The sequence below is a fragment of the Leptonychotes weddellii genome, chromosome 6 (assembly GCF_054177405.1).
Source record: "Leptonychotes weddellii isolate Sample4059 chromosome 6, ASM5417740v2, whole genome shotgun sequence".
NCBI lineage: Eukaryota > Metazoa > Chordata > Mammalia > Carnivora > Phocidae > Leptonychotes > Leptonychotes weddellii.
In genome coordinates this window covers 89,687,842-89,700,046 of record NC_138374.1, presented here as the reverse complement: position 1 = coordinate 89,700,046, position 12,205 = coordinate 89,687,842, and the positions used below count along the sequence as shown (strand labels likewise).

The following is a 12,205-nucleotide window of genomic DNA, read 5'->3' as shown; positions in this document are numbered from 1 at the left end:
ATAATAAAATAAAAAAATAAAGAGTTGACTGCACATTCCTAAGCCTTGGGGTTTGCTTAGCAGCAACTAACAAAGTTATCTCCTTTTTCTCTTCTAGTAGCTACCACTGTAGGTTACCACCAAGCAGTCAGTAAAGTATGGCTCACCAATGAAGGACTCAGCAATCAGCTGGACTCACCATACTCTAGAACTATGTTGTTCAATACAGTTTCTGGTAGCCAAATGTGGCTATTTAAATAAAAAATTTAATTAATTAAAATTTAATTTAACTTTCATTTCATTTCTTTTGTTTTACTAGCCACATTTAAGCTACTCAATAGGTACATGTGGCTAGAAGCTATTGTATTGGATAGCACAGATTATAAAATATTCCCATCCCTTCAGAAAGTTCTATTGGATGGCACTGCTCTGGAGTTAAGAAGCTCTTTCAGAATGTTCTTTTATATTACCCCAAGAAGATTATGAACACCCGTCAAGAGTCCCAAGAGTGCAGCTTATCACAAGCCGGCTTGGCTCCATCCAATCAGATTGAAGCCAAAAGGGGAAGAAAACTACATGATGTCAATTCCCCCTGCAAGATCTTTAGTGAAGTCACAGGCTAAATATTATGCAAGAAAACCCTCTAGAACTTGGGGGCCTATCAAAGAAGGATGACTCACCTCCTAAGATCCATTTTAAGGATGAAGATAATATTCAAAATAACAGATTTGAGAATGAAAGAGAAAAGTACAAGTCTGCTTATTTTTAAAATGGTGCTTAAAACATTAGAATTCATAACTTATTTGAATAGGTGATACCAATGATGCCCTTGCAAGTTGTTCAACCCTATATTTCTACACGATACTAGTCCCAGTAAACAACCAAGCATTTAATTCCTGAATTTGCATGAGTCAAAAGAATAATCTTGTTATAATACCTAAAATTTGATTCCACAAGAGAGAACATACTCATGTAAGAATAGGAACTAGAAACACTATTATAATAGAATATAATTATGTATTAGAAAAAAAAAAGGAGAATGCAAAGGGAAAAACCAACATTGCTCTAAAATTTGGTGCCAAGGCTCCAATATACCACCTTTCATAAAATGGCAACAAAGGCATTCCAGAGGAATCAGGAAAGAGATACAATGAATATTACAACCAATAGAATTTTCATGGTACTCATATAACAAGAATTGAAATCTGCACACTGTATCATTTCAGCTATGAGAAAATGGGTGTTGAGACTGACCGAGCAGATTGAAAAATGGACCTTGGTCTGCTGCTCGTGGCACAGAGATATTACTCTAATGGTCTATATCTGGAGCCTATTTTTCTCTTAAACCACTGGACTGCGTAAGTCATAGACAGAAGGCAAATTGTGCCCATGGAACAAATGAAGAAGAGCCCAAGAATGTGAAAGTTCACTTCCCAAGGCATTCAACTAACAAGCTTGCCTTTCTATTCAAATACAGCAGGATTACAGAGAAAGAGGGGAAGTGAATAAAAGAATAATTGGACTAGCTTTTGTTTTCTTACATAACAAAAACTAGTATTGTCTAAAAAAAATAGAATGTAGGGTTGTTGTTTTTTTCAACAGAGAAGAATGATAAAATCCTTAAATCATGAGGAAAGTGGACATTTTCTTCTGAAATACTGGACTGTTAGATTCAGAAACTATATTATAGTTGAAAGATCAAGCTTTCAGAAATCAGGAAATTCCAAAGCAAGCCTACAGCAGTGCTTTCTTGGACACATTACACGTGGTACATATTTTATGGTCCATGTTTAACAAATAGGTGGGAAATGAAAAAAAAATTTCCACACATTCAGCATGGTGGAATATGGTCTACAGCAGAAAGGACAAGTTTGAGATGTCCTGAACACTACTTTGAGAATTAATATTCTGTTCATCTAATTTTAGCAATTTGTTTTCTTTTTTTCTTTTAATTTTTAGAACAAAAGTCATCCCAGGTGAAAAAAGTATATGTGTGTGTAAAATGCTATGTCTATCACCATCCTATAAATCTGAGAAGTGGTCCCCCTCTTTTGGCAACTCTCTAAAAATTTCATGAAATAAATGCTTCTTTTCCTCAACTCCAGACCTTAATTTTCTATCTTTGGAACTTAAAAATACTTACATAATTGTCTTCAAATATGGCTTGACTTTTCTTCTTTGATGGAAACAGCATTCCTGCCAACTTTAAAATTTATAGCTACAACCATATTTTTTTAATTTTTAAAAGCACAAAAAAATACCACAACCCCTTAAGTGATTTTGAAATGAACATTTCTTCATATTCGTAATTGTCCCATGTCACACTGAAATGTACTCCAACTCATCATACAAATGGAAAGAACATTCACCTCTGAGTCTCATTTAGAGACAATATCAGCAACTAAAAAAATATTCCAGTGGCAATCATACTCAAGTCATCATAAATTTCATAACAAAGTAAAATGGTACATCTAGTAATCAAATTCCTCTGGGTTATCTCTGTATATGTGTGTGTGTGTGTGTGTGTGTGGCACTTTCTCACTTTTACAGACTACACCACAGTTTGCAAAAGCACTTTCCCATAACTTCATTAATTTGATCTTCCAACAATCCTGAAAAGTACACAAGACAGGGATTATTTATTATTCCATTTGATAGAGCAGTAAACTGAGATACAGAAAGGCTAAATGACTTGCCAAAACCCAAAGCTCACCAGTGACAAACCCTGGAAAAAAAATATCCAGACTGCTGACTCCTAGGCCAGTCCTTTAAAAGAAAGTTTAGATGTGCAGTTTTAAATTCGATGAAAAATGTGCATAGTTGCTAAGTTTCTAAAGCAGTTTGAACAATGCTTCTTTTTCTCCCCCAACATCATAAAGGTTCATAGTCTTACCTCACTGCTGGAAAAATGGGGCAGTCACCTGGATTACAGAGAGACTGCATCAAAAAGCTGAGTTTGAAAGTATTTACATTTGTAAAATTATGTGCCTTTGGAAACCGAGTCAATATAATACTGTAGTTGAACAGCTTCTGAGGTAGAAAATATTGAAACTCTGGACTACTTATCTTTAAAAATAAATAAGTGTATGGGGCGCCTGGGTGGCACAGCTGGTTGAACCTCCAACACTTGGTTTTGGCTCAGGTCATGATCTGAGGGTCATGAGATCGGGCCCCATGTGAGGCTCCACATTCAGCGGGGAGTATGCTTGAGATTCTCTCTCTCCCTCTCCCCCTAACCCTACCTGCCCCACCCCCCGTGCACTCACGCATTCTCTCTCTCCCTCTCTCTTTCTCTCTCTAAAATAAATAAATCTTTATAAATAAATAAATAGGTAATGGGGGGATGTTTCAAGATGACTATAGGGGTGAAACTAAATTGCAGCACTGATTACAAAACTTGTTCAAAAAAATATGAATCCTTTCCAAACTCCTTATGATTCTTTTCTGTTTCTTCCTTAAATCAGGTACCACCACGGGGCAATTTTGCAACATCCTTTTCACTTTTAAGTTATAGTGTCAAGGTTACATCTACATCAGTTACATTTTTATAAGAACCTAACTAGCATTTGTAACCAATAAAAATCAACATTAAAGGCAGCATTCCTGTTATTTCAAATGACTCAAGGATTTGTTGTTCTTTTAAATTCCTCAAAGAAGCAAGTGAAGTAAATGGAGAGGGTGATAGACACTGGGGAGGGTATGTGCTCAGCTTAACTTTTTACATGTGTTTCTCCCTACTTTTCAATTATTCGGCAAGCTCCTAAAGACAAAAATATTTTTTTTCTTTTTCTTATATATTTTCCCCCATAGCAACTAGTGTAATGCTTGGCACCAACACATGGAGTTCACTGACTATGCTGGAAACTGGGCAGAAATTCTCAAGTCCCCCCCCGTTCCAAGCCTAGGGATAGAGAGGCATATTGGAGTCTAGGTGTCTTCCTACTGGTGATTTTGCAGAAGGAAATGAGCAGTGCAGATGGTGAGAGCCATGGAGGCTAAAAGAGAGGGGGGGCAGGTCTATGTGAAATGCCTGTGGAGAAAAGACCTATCTAGAAGTTGAAGTAGGTAGTGTGGCGAAAAAGGCAACTGACCAAAGGAACATATTCATCACTGTGTTCTAACAATTTTACACATAGGTCACAGACAGAAAATAGTTGAGAAAAACTAATCTACCACACAATGGATGCAAAATATCATATACCGTTGGTTAAGCCATCATGACAACAGCCAAGTTTAGAATGAGACAATTTTCTGTTGGATAATTGGGCCTTTGCTCCCTAACATATGCCTACGAATTCCTCAGGCCACTGTGTAGTTTAGCTTACATGACCTACACACCTGTTGCTTCTAAGTCAGAGTATAATCAAATAAATTCGTAATACATTTTGTTGTTATATTTTTTTTACTTGTCCCTGTTCTTGAATATGCAGTTCAAGTAATGGTACTTGGCCCCTTTACTTTATATTTTATATAAAATAGACTATGTTTTATATACCTGAAGTTGGAACCATGTACATGCCACAAATATATTTTAGAGTTAGCATCAAAATTCCTTTTTTTTTTTTTTAAGCAAAGGAAAATTGGTTCCACTAAAGGTCAAGAAAAAATGGTGAACTCAGGGTCTTGAAAATGTCACATGATGAATAACCAACCCTGAATAACTAAGCATATCTATATGACAGTATCCGTGAATATAGCAATAGAATATTAGAATATAACAGAATACATGTATGACAGAATAGCAATATATAGACAAGCTTATATAAAATATATATACTTTGTAGAAAAGAGAATGTTCATCCAAAAAGATTCCATCTAAGTTTACAAAGGATAGTTTAAAAAAAAATAGACCTCTATATTCTTACTTAGGGTTATTAAAATAGCTTGGATCCTGTGAATTGCATTTGATACTTCAAATTTATGTGAGAAAGTGTTCCCAAACATATTTTAAATGTGCATCTGTTACTGCTTATCTATGAGAGTTCAAGTACAAACTGCAGATCATCATCCAAAAACAATGAATATCTAAGACACATATGACTTCATATGCTGCACAAAGAAAGAGCCAACTACTTTATCGAGAAAACATGGCCTCATGGCCGTGAGGTTCAGACCTCCTACGTGGTCGACTCAGAGTTAATCCTGACACAGAAGTGTAGGGTTGTAGGGTTGTAGCAGAAATTCACAATGTGCATTCTAACCAAACTAGGAAGAGGAATGCATGTGGCAATCAAGTGTTTCACGTACTTTGCAAACCCAATGAAATCTTCGTGGTTGGTGTTGATGTAGGAGACTTGGATATCAATCAAGAGCAGTACCTATAAATCAAAGAGAAACACTTCAGTGAAAACTCATCGCAAATACTCTCAAACGCAAATGTCAGTAACTGCCTACAAATTATTTATCTTCCTCTGATTTTTAAAAAGATGCTTCAGTTAAAATGAAAAGCTGCACTAATTTTTCTCATTAGACTCATAATTTTTACTCTAAATTCATAGAGTAAAAGTCTACATCAAAAGTCTGAGTCCCACATGAAGACAACAGCATTATAGTTTACAGGCATGTACTCTTTGCCTATTTAACACAGAACCTAGAATTATTCTAGTCTTCTAAAATGTAGGCATAATGTTCAAAAGGACATGCGTGTACCAGTGAGGGGCTGCTCAGAACTTCCTGCTCTTGCAGACACTGTATATTAGCCATGAAATAACAGTATTATCTCTTGTTTTTCCTCTTCTCTTCTACCTCTTTAAGTTCCTTCTAGGTAAGCAGAAGAAACATCTCATCAACCAACTCAAAAAGGGAATATACAAATAAATAGAAAACATCCTTGAGACCACTGGCTTCATTATCAAAGCAAAACTTCAGTCAGGTCTCTGCTAAAAGATCACCTCCTCAGAGGGATCCTCCTTGCTAATTCTATCTAAACTAGCACTCTCTTCATATCCTATTACTCTGCCTTACTTTCCTTTGTAGCACTACCACTAGCTGACATAGTAAGTTTCTACATATTCCGTATACAGACCCCATCTGCCATATCCACTGCTCTACCCCAGTGCCTAGAACAACATGCACATTCAATCAAGATTTGTCAAGGAATGAATTGAATGCATGTTCCAGTAAACATGAAACATGAAAATGTTCGAACCACAAGATACTTATAAACTCTAAGTCAGAGATTTGGAAAGTCCCTCTGTAGAAAATATTCTTCAATAGGAGACAAGAGGGCTTAGAACAAGAGAGAGTAAAGCAACCAACCAGAAACCGGAAGAGAGTTTTATTCCCGAGATACTCAAAACTGAGTTCCCCTTCCTGTTTCCTTGCTCTCCCAACTGTGTCCCTTGTTTTTCTAGAATGCTGAGACTTGTTAATAGAAAAAAATACTTAAGAATCCCTGCCCACAGGGGTGCCTGGGTGGCTCAGTCGGTTAAGCATCTGCCTTTGGCTCAGGTCATGATCACGGGGTCCTGGGATGGAGCTCTCTGCTCAGAAGGAAGTCTGCTTCTCCCTCTCCTTCTGCCCCACCCTCCATCCCCACTTGTGCTCACTCTCTCTCTCAAATAAACAAAATCTAAAAAAAAAAAGAATCTCTGCCCACATACCTCCAGAACTCTGTACTTTGACTTTGTTGAATGAACTTTTGATAAACACAGTAGGCTTATTCAGGCCGCCTCCTTCCACTGAAGATGACATTTGAGTGCATCAGAGCCCTGATAATAATGGTTCACTGACATGGTCTATATAATGCTTCCCAGAGAGTACTTCCTCAGGAAAGCCTTATCAGATCCTCAACCTGTACCCTCATCCCAGACCAGACTGGATCAAGCTATTACTGTCATATAGACTATATTATCATATTATATTTTACATGTACATTGCACCTTATGCTTTTTATTTGTTGTGTATACCACAAATGTAACTAATTATCTGTATATATTTTGTTTGATGTTTTGCTTCCCTGCAAGAGTACAAGTAAGCTCCATGGAAGCAGGAATTATACTTCTCTTGTTCGCCACTTTATGCCCAGAATGTAGCATGATACACATAGTAGGTGCTCAGTAAGTATTTGTGGCTATAAATTTATAACTTCTACTAGCCTTGAAAAATACTTTACTTTAAAGGGAGCAATTTATTACCATATTATAATTAGTACATGGCCACTTATTATTGTCTCTCACTACCCAATGCTATGAGCTCTAAGGTTTTGCTTTCATGGCTAATCTCGGCTGGTCATCTGGCCAAATCTTGCTGTGAGTCCCAAGGGGACCTGCCAAAAAGAATAAATGGATCACCGCAAATCCATCCCCACTACCAATCATAAAGCCAAGGTACAGGCACTATTAGGTCAGTAACATCGTACTTGTATAAAAAAGTTTCATGTCATCAGATACAGTTTCATTTCTTCTCTTAATGAACAAAACTAAAGAGTTAGGAAGAATTGTCATTATTAGATTATCTATGGTATTGCCTCTATTCTCCCTACAATGAAGCCAGATTCTGTTAAATGTCATACTCCCAAATCTGTTTCACCAAGGGTTTGTATCAATAAACCATAATGTTTAAGCACAAATAAATTGTTGCCACCATAAAGAGCAAAATATCTACATAATTCTCAACACTGCCTAAGGTTGTCATGAATATCTTGGCCGTTCATGCACATTAACTTGGACTGCACTATAGGAAAAAAGTAGAAAAAAAATAAAAACTATGGCTGCTCTCATTCATATTCCTGGAAACTGGGAGTCTGTGTTCATCCTAGGAAAAGAGCCAGGTCACATGTGGAGGATGAAAAGGAAAATAGTACATTTTTTTCTCATTTTTTCACTTTCTCAGAGTTTCTCACTGCCTTTTTACCCACAGTTACTGAATATTTAAAGAAAAGTAAAGCTACCCCTGCTAGCAGTAATCGCCCACAAAGTCAGCCACTTTCACATGCAATGACATGTATGGAAGCACCTGGATTAAGAGCAGGCATACATAGATGTTTGAAAAAACTGTTTAAGAAAAAAGTTCACAGATTTATGATTTCCCAAATTTTTTAATTTTGAAGACTTTCACCCCCACACAAAGCTTCCAGCAGAGGCTGGTAATAATTTCTTAAAAATCTTTTAAAACTGAAAATAACTGCAAGAACACCTCAAAGCATTTCTGGTACAGAGGCTGGAGGAAATGGGTCACTCTCTGACCAGCTACTTCAGAAGCATCATATGACCCAAAGCAGCACAGAGTTCAGAACTCATATGTGAGATCTATACAAACTGATATATTCAAATACCAAGAACATGCATGATTTTACTATGCTACACAGGTCCATATTACAGGTGTCAAGCACCAGCTTCAAGTGGTTAATTGATTAACTGTCATCATTACATCAGAGTTGCAGATGGAAGACAATTTCTCTTGAAATCAGAAAAGGCAATTCTTTCTCACAGATACTATGTGTCATAGCTCTTCAGGAAAAACAATGAAAATCACTTAAAATTAATGAAGAACTAAGAGCTGTATTTGGATTACTTCATTTCATCCTCACAAAATGCCTCTGAGTTAACTAACATTATTACTCCACTTTAAGATGAGGAAACTCAAGTATAAGATGTCGAGTACCTTGTTATTACACAGAAAGTAATGGGAGGGCTTGCATTCAAACTCAGGCAGTCTAAACTGGAAGCCCACAATCTTAACAACGTTAAATTTGAGAATATCATTTTAGGAAAGCAAAAACTCTAAAACATGAAACATGAAGAAGTTAACAATTGCTTATAATTAAGATAATAACTGTACTTTTTCCTCAACATTGTTTTTACATAGGATCCCTAAGAGTTAAGTAGGATATATTATCCCTTGAATTTTATAAAGATACCAAATTAAAACGGTTATCTTATTGACTTAAAGTCAGGAGTATGGCTGATACTAGAACTTAAGTTTTCTTGGTCCAACAGCAGCCATGACGTTAGCTGTGCGGGGGAACTTCTGGCGGCGGGATTTTATATCTGGGCCTGGGCTTCATTTCATTGGTTCATGAGTTAACATTGATTTGTTTATCTCCACTAAGTCACAAAGCCTGTTTTTTCCTCTTTTGGCTATTGTAGCTATCCAAGGGTGTGGAAGCTGGAAAACAAGTGAAAACTATAAATAATGGTTAATTAACTTTGAAAGCACAATGATAAAAAGTAGTAGCAATGAATCCCATAGCTCAAGCAGAGAGCAAGCTGTTACTGAGTCAAATATCCCAACCTACTGGGCCTCCATCCTGTCTCTTCACTTCCTCCTGCCACCCCTCCCCTCCCGACCCCTGCACACACCCTCTGTGGCAGGTTGCCTGCGTCTCTCTCCTTGCGGTTTGTCTCACTCTTCTATTTTGCCTTCCTCCTTTTTTCCCCTGGCTGTCCCTCTCCACCTTTACAACTCACCTAAGAAGCACAAAAATCTTGGAATTCCAACTTATAGAGACTTCTGAGATCATATGGACCCACATCCCAATGTTGTACATGAGGAAACAACAGTCCTGAGAAGTGATTTTCACAAGAACATGCTGTTATTTTGTGGAGAACACATGGCCTGGGTCCAGTGTCCTCTCCGTGCTGTCACAGCTGTGTCCTGGAATCCAAGAGCACTTGAAAACCTCCGTGCTTCCCATTATAATGTTTTCTAAATAACTAAGAACAAAATCCACCTAAATTTAAGAAGCTTTTATTATTTTCACATAGTCCTTAGCTTTTTTTTTTTTTTTTAATTAAGGATCGTCACATAAAATAATCTTTTGAATTCACGGAGCTGAATAGGATTAGAAGATAATTTTAAGGTCACACTTTACAAGCCATAGGCATTTACTAAATAGAAATGTTTGAAAGAGCTGTTCTTAAGGATAAGCACCTCAGAAAAGAAACTGCAAACACCAAACACTGTGCATAACATTTTTGGAATTTATGAATATCCTCATACCCATCTGTGGGCCCATTAAAGGTTAAGAACCCCTGCCTAAAGAAAAAAATGTGGTATGTTTCTGGATTCTTGGTTTTCAAAGTGGGGTGCATACATGCTGGGGTACACATGATGATCCATGGAGCACTGAGGGAACAAAAAAAGTAATGGAACTCCTATTACTGCTTTCAAAACGTCATCCTTCTGAAGTTTTTATACTTGTTTATCTTTTTAACATACACAAGATGTTAGCATAGCAACACATGGATAAAATTCATCAATAAGTACAAATAAACCTGTGTGGTTGTGTTTGCAGCTACTTTTTTCCATTCAGAGACAGGCCAACTGTTGGAGACCACCAGGCAGCCCCAGAGAGAGACCTTCCGCTCCCCACAAGGACCCTGCCCGCCAAGGAAGCCTCCCCTCACCTGGTCCTTTGTCTTCCCTTCTCGTTCGCGAATGTGGTTGGCAACAATCCTTTCTGTTTCCTCACAGAGTCTGGGGAAGTTTGCCAGCTGTTAAGAGAAGCAGACCTGAGTGTTAATACTCAAAAAGTTATGCTTCAAAAAAAGAAGCAGAGAGAAATTATTTTGTCTTATAGAAGGTACATATAGCAAATCTGAAAGCAAAAGTAAAATATCCTAAAGAAGAATGGCAGAGTGACAGAAGGGGCATCACAAACTATAATCAAAATAACTACATTATCTGATAGGAAACACTTTAAAACCAGTAGAGAAATTCCCTGAAAAAACCACAACAACAACAACAAAACCCAGAAACCCAAATACCATCTACTACTATGCTCTGCAGAGTTGGCACTTAACAAAGTTCAAAGATAAAGAAGATGGAAATGAGCATGAAAAGGAGAATAATAACTCACATTTATAGAGTACTTACCATGTGCTAGGCTGTGTGCTAAATACCTCATGAATTATCTCATTCAAAATTCACAACAATCATAAAAGATAGATTCTATTATTAACCCCATTTTATAAAGGAAAAAAGTGAAACACAGAGAAGTTAAGTGACTTGCCTAAGAGTAAACAGCTCAGAATTGGTGGGTCCAGGATTCCAACCCAAGTCCTCAGACTCCAGAGTCCATTATCTTGTCCACTACTCTTTGAGAATGATTCAGTCCATGAACCACAGAGATATTTTTTAATTCCTTCCTAACAGATGTGTTTGTGTGTACACAAATAACTCATTTCAATCATTCATCCCATCTAAATTATGCAGGTAATTGTCAAAAATTTAATTTACAAAGGGGAATGAATTAATCATAGTTGTTTTCAATGTAAGGAAGAAGAATGGGATGCTATGAGGATGTTTAAGGAGGCCTAACCTAGGACTTAGTCAGGTAAAGTTGTGTAGGAACAGTTGTGGGGAAAATGAAGCTCTCCAAGCATAAGAACGTGTGTGAAGGCAATGCAGGACAGGGACAATGGATGGTAAAAGAAGTAAAGGAAGATCAGAGCAGAGAGTGAGGAAGATGATCTGATGGCGAAGCTAGAAAGATAAACAGGGGTCATATCAGGGGGATCCTTGCAGACCTGCTATGAATTTTGGCTCCTGAAGCAATTCAGATGGGAAATGATGGAGAGTTGGCCTGGGATGGCAGCAACAGAATGGAGAGAAGGGTGCAAATTCATGGCTTAGGACAGGTCAAAGGTTAATTCCAATTCTTATTTAAAGCACTTGCAAAAAAAAAAAAAAAAAGCATTTGCAAATTAATAAGAATAATACTAATATAAAAACAGGCAAGGGAAACAAGGGCAAAAATGAACTATTGGGACTTCATAAAGATAAATAGCTTTTGCACAGCAAAGGAAACAGTCAACAAAACTAAGAGGCAATCCACAGAATGGGAGAAGATATTTGCAAATGACATATCAGATAAAGGGCTAGTATCCAAAATCTATAAAGAACTTATGAAACTCAACACCCAAGAAACAAATAATCCAATCAAGAAATGGGCAAAAGACATGAACAGACATTTCTGCAAAGAAGACATCCAAATGGCCAACAGACACAAGAAAAAGTGCTCAACATCACTCGGCATCAGGGAAATACAAATCAAAACCACAATGAGGGGCGCCTGGGTGGCTCAGTTGGTTAAGCGACTGCCTTCGGCTCAGGTCATGATCCTGGAGTCCCGGGATTGAGTCCTGCATCGGGCTCCCTGCTCAGCAGGGAGTCTGCTTCTCCCTCTGACCCTCCTCCCTCTCATGCTCTCTGTCTCTCATTCTCTCTGTCTCAAATAAATAAATAAAAAATCTTTAAAAAAAAATTTATAATAAACCACAAT

General features: G+C 37.4%; 1 protein-coding gene across 1 annotated transcript in view; it reads right to left on the bottom strand.

The window, feature by feature from the left end:
* DNM3 (dynamin 3) overlaps positions 1–12,205 on the bottom strand; it is a 533,769-nt gene that overhangs the window by 309,342 nt on the left and 212,222 nt on the right. Inside the window, exons 9-10 of the mRNA XM_081823185.1 lie at positions 10,329–10,415; positions 5,227–5,297 (exon numbers count right to left, since the gene is read on the bottom strand). Of these exons, the coding sequence (XP_081679311.1) occupies positions 5,227–5,297; positions 10,329–10,415 (158 nt within the window). The remainder of the gene's footprint in view (positions 1–5,226; positions 5,298–10,328; positions 10,416–12,205) is intronic.